Source organism: Fusarium odoratissimum (genome assembly GCF_000260195.1).
Source record: "Fusarium odoratissimum NRRL 54006 unplaced genomic scaffold supercont1.10, whole genome shotgun sequence".
Lineage (NCBI taxonomy): Eukaryota > Fungi > Ascomycota > Sordariomycetes > Hypocreales > Nectriaceae > Fusarium > Fusarium odoratissimum.
In genome coordinates this window covers 660,476-670,968 of record NW_022158696.1, presented here as the reverse complement: position 1 = coordinate 670,968, position 10,493 = coordinate 660,476, and the positions used below count along the sequence as shown (strand labels likewise).

At 48.9% G+C, this 10,493-nt stretch overlaps 2 protein-coding genes across 3 annotated transcripts; both read left to right on the top strand.

Annotated features, from left to right (window-relative positions):
- The first annotated feature begins 344 nt into the window (after positions 1 to 344).
- On the top strand, positions 345 to 3,747 carry FOIG_07155 (uncharacterized protein). The gene has a single exon (XM_031206563.1). The coding sequence runs from the start codon at positions 685 to 687 to the stop codon at positions 3,271 to 3,273; it is 2,589 nt and encodes an 862-aa protein (XP_031063682.1). The 5' UTR covers positions 345 to 684; the 3' UTR covers positions 3,274 to 3,747.
- A 1,538-nt stretch (positions 3,748 to 5,285) lies between these two features.
- On the top strand, positions 5,286 to 10,317 carry FOIG_07154 (osomolarity two-component system, sensor histidine kinase SLN1). 2 transcript variants are annotated; one of them, XM_031206562.1, is made up of 3 exons: positions 5,286 to 5,410; positions 5,759 to 8,888; positions 8,940 to 10,307. In XM_031206562.1, exons 2-3 carry the CDS (start codon positions 6,190 to 6,192, stop codon positions 9,691 to 9,693), a joined length of 3,453 nt encoding a protein of 1,150 aa, XP_031063681.1. In that variant the 5' UTR covers positions 5,286 to 5,410; positions 5,759 to 6,189; the 3' UTR covers positions 9,694 to 10,307. The 2 variants fall into 2 exon arrangements, with proteins under 2 accessions (XP_031063681.1, XP_031063680.1); XM_031206561.1 differs by having other exon boundaries at positions 5,290 to 8,888; positions 8,940 to 10,317.
- Positions 10,318 to 10,493: the final 176 nt, after the last annotated feature.

Genomic DNA, 10,493 nt, shown 5'->3' with positions numbered 1-10,493 from the left:
TTTTAAAAAAAAAAAAAAAAAAAAGAAAAAGACAGTTCTGAAGGGTTCAGGGAGTCATAAGTGAGACAAATCCAGGTCTTCGTGTTATAACAATATCTTGCTCAATATAAGCGCCGGAATTGATCTTTGCCAGCATACCCTGATCTCACCATATGCAAGATGGACCAGTAAGAAGAGCTCGAATATCTGCAAGTCTCGGATTCTCTCGCTTTTCTTTTGCTATGTCAAGGCCCATCAAGAGTTACATAGTGAAAAGTCAAAATTGATTGGGCTTGGCTTAGATCAAATGCCCCGTCAAAGAATCAGCAGATCAGAGGAAGACAAGACAAGGGAATGCAAGGGTATATGCAACAATACCCAATTATGTTATGTTATGTTATGCAACTCTGTCGTGTGTCAACCGTGGCAGATTTCGCCAAATACCATCCGACCTTGACTTGGCTCTGTTCAACCTCAATTACTCTGAGGCTCCCACTTCCGAGCTTCGAGAGTTGTGTATCTCGTAAAGAGACGAGGTATAAAAACGGTCATCACGCCATATCGCCGACTTGTCAGATAATAGCCTTATCTGTAACGACACCAAGTACGCTCAACTGAGCAATTTATAAAGACTCTTCTGTGCTCAGCCAGAGACTGGAAGCTACGCCAAGTACCAGAGATCCCTCTCTAAGAAACGACAGTGAGATGGCGGCCCTAAAAATCGATACAGAAGAAGCTCTTCGGCGTGTCATTCACACAACACCTATTATTGATCATCATGCCCACCCTCTTCTAAAGCTGAGTGCTATAAGAAAACATCCTCTCCTATGCATCGCTACCGAGGCCAATGGAGATGCCATTGAAGACTCAAAGACAAGTTTGGCACATCTTCGTGCTGTAAAGGTTCTTGCCAACCGCCTAGGCACCGACACAACTTGGGAAGCTGTTGAGGCCGCTGTCGCCAGAAAGCAGAAGGGAAACTATGATGAGTGGATAAAGACGTGCATGTCAGGCATCGAAAACATCTTGGTCGATGATCTTCTGGGCGATCCGGCTGATGTTGAGCCTTACCACACGCTCAATGCCTATACGAGAAGCCCCAACAGGCGCATCCTTCGAATCGAAGAGGTTGCAGCGAGCTGTATCGAGAAGGCCTGTGGTCAATTTTCACACCCTTCAGAGGCATTCTCAGGATCTGTCGAGAATTTCATGAACGCCATCTATGATGCTCTCGATGACCCGGAAATTGTTGGCTTCAAATCTGTTATCTGCTATCGAACAGGTCTCGTCGTCACTCAAGTCACCGACCTTGAGATTATCATGCAACAGTTCCAGCTCATTTTTGACACCAGGAAAGAAGACGGTGCTCAACCATTCGAGAGACTTGACCATGAGCCACTCAACGATTACTTCCTGCACATCCTGGCGGGCTTGATCCAGAACGGTGAGGATGAGCACAAGAAACCTATCCAGTTCCACACTGGTCTTGGAGACAACGATATCACACTATCCAAGTCGTCACCCGCACATCTACAGGAGTTCATCAAAACATACCCAGATGTGCCTATCGTTCTCCTTCATGCCAGCTACCCTTTCACTCGTGAAATGGGATACTTGGCGAATGTTTACAGCAATGTCTACGCTGACATTGGCGAAGTATTCCCCTTCATCAGCCGCGAGGGACAAGAAGGTGTAGTCCGACAAATCTTAGAACTCTGTCCAGTATCAAAGATTCTCTGGAGCACCGACGGACATTACTTCCCGGAGACTTACATCATAGCCGTGGATCAGCTCCGGGAGGTGCTGCAGACGGTGCTAGCAGATTATGTCCACAAGGGAGATATGTCCTGGACACAGGCAGCTCAGCTGGTTCAAGACATTCTCTTCAACAACGCCAACAAGCTATATGATCTGAAATTAGAATTCAAGCCATTGCCACCAGACTCGAGTCAAGGCCTTGAGTCTTCTGAGCAAACGTACGTTGCGACACTGGCCAGATTCCTCAAGAATAAGGAAGAACCGAGATTCTTGCGGGTGACATGGACTGACTTCATCGCAATGTCCCGAGCGAGAGCAATTCCTATGCGCCGCGTCTGGTCCATGCTGCGAAAAGGCGAAGACTTTACACTCGGCGTGACAAAGGCTGGTCTTGGAATCGACCAGAGAGATTCGCCAGTGCCGAGTATCACACCAACAGGAGAGTATAGATTGCATCCCGATCTGAGCAGCCTTCGTATTGGTCCTCGTAAGGGGCATATCAGTGTCATGGGTGACTTCAAAGAAAAGGACGGCACACCCGCGCCTTTCTGTACACGTACCCTCCTAAAGAAGACACTCAAGCAGGCAGCCGAGCAGGGACTCGAGTTTACGCTCGGATTCGAGATCGAGCTTGTGCTTTTCCGCCGCGGTTACGAGAACAAGTTCGAACCACTTGATAGCGATGGACATATGTGGTCGGTCACTCGGGCTCTGGACCATGAAGCGGTGATTGAGGTTCTTGAAGATGCCGTTGAACAGCTCGATGCTGCTGGTGTGTATATTGAGTTGATGCACCCCGAAAGTGCCAATGGGCAGTACGAGTTTGTTCTGCCCAAGGCATCGGCGCTCGAGGCAGTTGACACTCTCCTCTACACCAGAGAAGTCATCAGCAGCTGCGCTACAGCAAAGGGATACCGCATGACGCTTCATCCTAAGCCATATGCCATGTCATGCGGAACAGCAGCGCACATGCACATGTCTATCTCATCACCTATCGGATCGGATAAGCAAGTTTACGAACCCTTCTACGCAGGCGTCCTGAAGCATCTCCGAGCCATTGCGGCCTTCACATACAGCAGCATGGTCAGTTATGAACGTGTTGTAGACGGCTGCTGGGCCGGCGGGACTTGGGTAACATGGGGGACCCAGAACCGTGAAGTGCCACTACGCAAGATCGAGGGTAGTCACTGGGAGATCAAGTGCATCGACGGACTTGCCAACCCCTACTTGTCGCTTGCGGCGATCCTATTAGCGGGGACAAAGGGCGTTGCTGACGAGGAAGAGCTGGTCTGGAAAGACTGCGCCAAGGACCCTGCAGTGCTGTCTTCGTTAGAGAGAGAAGAGCTCAACATGAGTGCAAGATTGCCTAGAAGCATTCAAGAGGCGCTTGCGGCGCTGGGTGAAGATGAAGAGTTGACTGAACTACTTGGTCCCGAAGTTGTTGAGAGATTCGTTGATATCAAGAAGGCCGAGACAGCTATTTTGGAGGAGATGGGGGTTGATGAGCGGAGACAGTGGGTTATGGAGCGATACTGAAGCTGACGATGACCTCGTTGACATTTGATTAGGAGATGGATATTAGCTAATAGACTGAAAATTTGATATCTTCAGCAAGGCTTTCTACATTAGTGAATTCATCTCCCCTGCCAGCTGAAACATTTGATGCCCAGTGTCATGATGGTGACTCCGCAACAATGGGGCACGAAGCTCTGGAAATGCTCTAACATGGACATGGCGTTCGCGAAACCCACGGTCCTGGGTACGGTACCAGGGATTATGCAGGGAGCACTTCTGATCAAACACCAACATTAGCAAATAGGCCAACTTTGTTGAAGATGAAACTAGGCTACGGCAGAGTGACAGTTGGTTCAGTGGCAGTGAGTGGTGGCTTATTTGAGGGGCTTCTCTGCTGGAATGAGGCGGTCGACATACTGTCTACGGCTCTGTGCGAAGCTAGCTGGCTGGCTGGTAGGTTTTAACGTCGTTGCATTCCATTCCATTCCATCTGTTGATGATGGAATGGATGCACTTCAAGAGCATGGAGCAGTCTAACAATTATGATCCTTGTGCTTATCATGAGGATTTATCCACAGATTCTGGTGCCGGGTTTGACCTCTGATAGGTTATGCAAAAAGTCTGGACCCTATGGACCGTATCATATCATTTAAAGGTGCCTCTCAAAGTGGATCGTCCGTCCCAAGCAAAAGCTGCTGCCGATCCAGCCTCGAAACTCAGATCTAGGAATAAAGAAAGCTTGGCTGAGGTCCCCACTACTTCTTCGTTTTTATCCGGGGTCTGCTCGCTTCTTATTCTGCTTCTTCCTGGGACGTGGAAATTAACGACGGAGCGGAGAGCCCATCAGAGGAGTAATGTCCGTGACCAACTTTTCTTCCTTTTTATCTATTTAATCTTGAGATGGGCCAATTCATGCTTCAAAAGTGAAATAGTTCCAAGGGACTGAGGCACTAAGACCAGCCTAGGAAAAGTGCCCTGACTAAAGACGAGCCTAACAACGCCGTCGGCTCCTCTTTGCGCTATTCGCAACAGTTCCAGGTACGTCGGTCGACTTCGCCGTCCGTTGACATTTGCCACTGACAGTGAATTTGCCATGGAGATGAGTGGATCGGACGTTTCAAACAGAATCCACAGCAACATTCTTTGACGGAACATGCATGTTCCTAATAAGATCCAATGTTGACCGACCAATCTCGCCTGCCGGTGGTATCACCATGTGGCATCCTCAAATCCTCTGTATGTACTTCATGTTTCTCTGCAAGATTGACTTTATGTAGACTCTACACTTGGGCTGGTCAAGCAAACCTTATTTATTAACGATAAATCCATTTCTCAGCTGGCCCTGTCAGCGGAAATCACCGTGTCGCGCGTCGCATCCAGCAAATTCCACCGGTTCGTTGGAAAATCATCCCGTCCAATGGCTCAATGTGCCATGTCCATGCATTTCATTGTTTTCTTTTAAAGGGCCTTCCTCGTTGTTGATCAATGTACGCGATCGGTCGGGTTGCGGACGATCACTTCCTTTAACTAACATGCCGATGTTCATCACCCGTAGCCGAACTCAATCTAGTTTGGAGTTTGTTTGCCATAGTCCAATAAGCACTTATCGCCAAGGGGAATAATGCATGTGGAAGAGTTGTCGGTTGCCAATATTCCTGATGGCTGATGCTGGGTCTGCACCCAAGTAAAGAGAGAATACCGTCTGCTTTTGATGGACATACCCATCCTTGATATTGCATGATATGGATCCTGGAGATTAGTCTCTTTGTGGTTTAGGTTTCTGAGTGGCTTGACCACTAACATTAACAGACCAGCCAGCAATCCGCGAAACGGGCGAACAGCTCGTAGCTTACTGTAGCTTACTGCTCTGTAGTCTACCTTTTCTACAGTGTCTTATTAAGGTAGGTGCCTAACTTCAGGTCCAGCCGGAACATTCATAGCGCCAACGTCAACATGCGTATCCCGCGTAAACCGCTCGGTCCGGTAACAACCCGCATTATTGACTTGACTTGTTCATTCAGCTCCAGTTTCTTTCGAGCTCGAGGGCAATTCCGCATTCTTGAGTTTCCGATGTTGATTCACACCAAGGATTTGAACTTCGTCCAACCAGTCCTCGAAGAATATTGCCTCAAAATTCAAGCCGTGGCAACGAATTCATGTACGTTCTTACAACAGCCGTTTATTGAGCCTCCCCTCCACGCGTCGGCTCCTCCAAGGGCCAAGCTTTTACCACTGTGACACTTCAGCCTACAGGATGGCCTAGTGGCCCAGACAGCTTAGTACCCACGCATGCCCCCAAGAGACTCCGCCGATCGCTACCGTTTCCAACACCACTCTCCTCCCCAATCTCCATCCATAATCCATCTCCCCCAGCTCTTACATCCCCAGTCCTGGGCTGTCTTTGTGTATCCGCCAGCTGCAGCTGCGACTTCGCACGCACTCGCACGACTCACCCTCCTTTCAGTCTCAGCCAGCAAAAGATCGAGTACTCACCTAGCAAATAGAGCCGACGTTTGTAGGAGGACACTTCAACCTTATTCCAGACCTTATCTTTTTGTCGAAACCGTTACCAGTCCCCGGGAAGGCCGAGTCAGCACACCACAGTCTCACTACAGCTTTCGCCTCCCTTGGCCGTGTTTGTCGATCAACGATCCACAACCGCCAAGTCCCTCCACGACGCATCTCGAGTAATTCTAGGCGACGGCCATAGCGACCACCAGCGAAGACGGAGTACGATCTCGAACCTTGACGTCGAGCCGACTTTTCAAGATCAAGGCGCCGGGGGCGAGCCTCCTCAACTTCAACTGGCTCTAATTTCAATTCAGCTTTTCAGCACGACTTCCTTCGTCTGCGCCTTGCTCTGAACCCTCCCAACGCAACCGACGATGCCGCGTCGCCGCGCTCGACCCTCTAATTCTTTCTTCTAGCCTGCCTACCATGCGGATCGCCATTCGTGAGCAGCTTGCAGCCCTCGTTCTTCTTGCCGTTCTCGTCTCCCTCGCCATTGTCTCTATTCCAACATGGATCTATGTCAATCGCTTTGTAGTCGACATCGAGCGCGAGGGTCTGCAGCTCACGGCTTCCCTCAAGGCATCCCGGATCTCTGCAGAGCTCGGCCTCATTGAGACCATTGCCATGACCATTTCTTCTCGAATCCTCGTTCAATCAGCATTCACAAATTTCTATAATACTGGTGACCGAAACTGGGAAGATGCCCGCGAAGATCTAGAGAGCGCACTTGCTGTCAGCACCAGTTCTGGTCTGTTGCAAGTAAGACTATATTCGAGGAATGAGACGGGCGCTTCTAATGGCGGTTTACTCAACGTGACCTCCCTTTCTGCACCAGAGATCATTCTGCCCTATGGCAGTTCAACTGGCTCCGAGATTCGACTCGGCGATACTGATGAGGGCTATCCACCGGCTCTCTTCCCTAATCTTACATATATCAATCTTGAGCGGCCAAGTTCTCAACGCAATAATACAACAGCTTTTGCAGCCGAGGCATTCCCAGATGTTAGGATTGCCCGCGATGGTGGCTTATTACTGGGGCCACTGGTTCTCAATGAGAGTGCTTCTCTCCTTTCCGTAACAATTCCTGTTCGGGACAACAACGATACCTTCATCCTTGGCTACATGACTGTGGTTACGCTTGCCGAGTCACTCACCGCGGTTCAGGAATCTCGTGAAGGATTGGGAAAGACGGGTACCGTCTTACTCATTGGCCCTACTGATCGGTCAAATCGTTTTAACAAAACTCAGCCCGCCAGCAATGCGACATACACTCCCAACCGTGATGAATTTGGTAATGTGATGGTCAAATTTGTCCTTCCTCCTAAGAATCCGGAAGGACAGAAGGATCGTCATGATGTTCATCAGTTTGTCAGCGAGACTGGTAACAGAGCATTTCCTGTCAAGTATTACCCAGCAGCGTTCGATTCGTTCACAAAACATTATAATACTGTCAATAACGCCAGCGCTCTCCTCAACACACACAACGAACAAAACGTCCGTGTCGCAGTTGGATTTGCTCGAACACAAACTCCTCTGGCAAACTGGACTGTCATCGTCGAGAAAGCCAGATCAGAAGCCTATAAGCCGATCAACACTTTGCGGAACATCCTGCTTGGAACCGTGTTCGGTACTGTCGGCTTGATAGCCTTGCTGGTCATTCCATGTGCTCACCTTAGTGTGTTGCCTATTCGAAAACTCAAAGCGGCCACAGAAAAGTCAGTCAATCCCCCAGGATACGAAGACTCATTCATCGATTCGGATTCCGAGTTCGGAGAGGAGATTCCCAGTTCTGGAGGGATATCACGACGATCGAGAAAACGAGGACCAATAGCGAAATTTATTCGAAAAATGCAGGGAAAGTCGAATGGGCCGAGTTCAAATCGAGATGTTGCTCGCCGAATGTTCAAAATCCCTGCAAAAGTCGATGACCGGAAGCACTTCGTTACGGATGAGCTGACTGAGCTGACGCGAACCTTCAACGATATGAGTGACGAATTAGTAAAACAATATCTTTCCCTTGAGGTCAAGGTGGCAGAGCGAACAAGGGAGCTGGAGGAGAGCAAGAAGGCAGCGGAGGCGGCTAATGAGAGCAAGACGCTTTTCATTGCCAACATTTCCCACGAACTGAAGACGCCCCTGAACGGCATTCTTGGCATGTGTGCCGTATGCATGGAAGAGAACGACATCGTTAGGATTAAGCAATCCTTGAAGACACTCTACAAATCGGGCGACTTGCTGCTTCATCTCTTGGAGGACTTGTTGAGTTTCTCCAAGAACCAGATTGGCCAGCAGCTCAACCTTGAACTGAGGGAATTCCGACTGGCCGATATCCGATCACAAATTTTGACCATTTTCGACAAGCAGGTTCGAGAAGGAAAGATCAATTTCTCGGTAGAGTTCATCAGCTCAGACAATATCGACATCAGCGCAAGTCCAGACAGAACGAATGGGGAGACAAGATTACCAGCACTTGGACCCTATGGAACTGGAAGATTAAAAGACATGTGTCTATGGGGCGATCAACACCGAATACTTCAGGTCATCATAAACTTGGTGAGCAACAGTTTGAAGTTCACGCCTCACAATGGCAGCGTCTCAGTCCGCATTAAGTGTCTCGGAGAAGCAGATGCCATTGCTGAGAATGAAAGCCGTGCATCATCAATATCGAAGAACTCGCGGAACAACTCACGGACTGGGCGTCCTCGACAACGTGGAAGCGCCAGCTCAGCAAACTCGGGAGGCTCAGGAAACCGAAACTCGATCCCGAAGTTCATGGGTACAGGAACTGCCCTGTCCATCAACCCCATGGACCCAAAGGCAACTCCTCATGTCCTGGTCCGGGAGCGATCCCCTACGCCTCCTCCACCAGGCGCCAAGTCGTATGTGTTCGAGTTTGAGGTACAGGATACTGGCCCAGGCATACCTGAGCATATGCAGCAAAAGGTTTTTGAGCCTTTTGTCCAAGGAGATCTGGGTCTGAGCAAGAAATTTGGTGGCACTGGATTGGGATTGAGTATCTGTCACCAGCTAGCAGGCCTCATGGGTGGTTCTATCAGCCTGCGTAGCACTCTGGGTGTCGGCACAACCTTCACTATGCAGATCCCACTAAAATACGTGAAGGACCGGTAAGTGTTCACCAGCGAAATTGCTACAAAGTTACTAATAGTTAGATCCAGAACTTCCAGCACTGCATCGAGCAGTGTGAAATCCCGCCCAACGAGCGTAGATGCTAGCGACATAGAGCCACAGCGCGTTGCTCCTGGTACCCCGAAACCTGCAGCTGAAACCAAGTCAGCCGGTGCCCTCAACCCACAACCTCGATTGGTCGGATTAAGTCAACCATACTTTGCTGCTGACCCTCCATCTATCAAGAGTGCAGAACAAAAGATGGCTGAAATTGATCGTGCCATTGCCAGTAAGGGTGGTCAAGGCAGGTTACGCGTTCTGGTTGCCGATGATAACTCAACCAACATCGAAGTTGTCAGCCGCATGCTGAAACTTGAGGATGTTTACGATGTGACTATTGCGAAGGACGGCCAAGAGGCCTACGATTTGGTGAAAGCAACAATGGAGAAGAACCAGGCCTTTGATGTGATTTTCATGGACGTCCAAATGCCCAACCTTGATGGGCTGCAAAGTACTCGACTTATCCGTGAGATGGGCTACACATCCCCCATCGTTGCTTTGACAGCCTTTTCAGAAGAGAGTAATGTGAAAGAATGCATTGACTCGGGCATGGACGAGTTTCTCGCCAAACCTATCAGACGGCCGGCCCTTAAACAAGTGCTGAAGAAGTTTGCAACAATCCCAGAGGAGCCGGAAGACGAGAAGCGCTCTTCTTCGCTGAAACCGAAAGCTAGAACGAATGGTAATGCCATTCAGCCACACAAGGAGGGCGAGAACGGCGCACCACGAGAGAAGCATGGATGAATGCTTTATCCCTGGTTTGCTGTGCACCTACAGAAGCCACAGCTAGGAATACGAGCGAAGAGTGACTCGTCACGAAGACAGGCATATTTATACTAAATGGACAAAGATCCCTATACAACACCTCAACCGACATACATCTCTTACCTATTTGTTTCAAGTTGCAAAAGTCTAGCGGGAGGAATTGTCTTTTCTGGAGTTTGAGCATTTTTCTTATCAAATTTTCAAGGGGGACGCGGATCAGGAAAAGAACCGCTCCAGTGTCTTTTGGCTTGTTCAGATTATTTGTCACGCACGTTGACGAGCATCGCGACCTCTCTATACTCTATTTTGACCGCATTTCTCGTTTTTGCCATCACATACAGTTGATCGGCGCGCACGTATATAGGCGTACACGTTTTGACCTATTATAGTTATCATTTGCACATGTTTGCGGATACTGGAAGTGGAATACAAAGGTGGTCTCAGTTACAGCATCGCAAGAGGAGGCACACGAGGAGAAGAGAGGACAGAAGAGAGAAGAAAGAAGAGGCGTATATACATACTCATGTAATTATATATATACGCATAATACTGTGACGAAGGAAGAACAGAAACTCGTCACTTGACTCATTGCATGACTTGGTGCGTATGCTCGTTGTGACTTGTTGAAACCAGTAGAGGGTAGTGGTAAAATTGAGAAAACTACCTGATTGTTTTCTTCATTTGTGCCAGAGACCAATGTACCTTTAGGTTGAGGCATGTTGGTGCGGGACGAGGTATCCCGCAAGTCATTGAAAATATTAAACGATGTGAAGAATTAG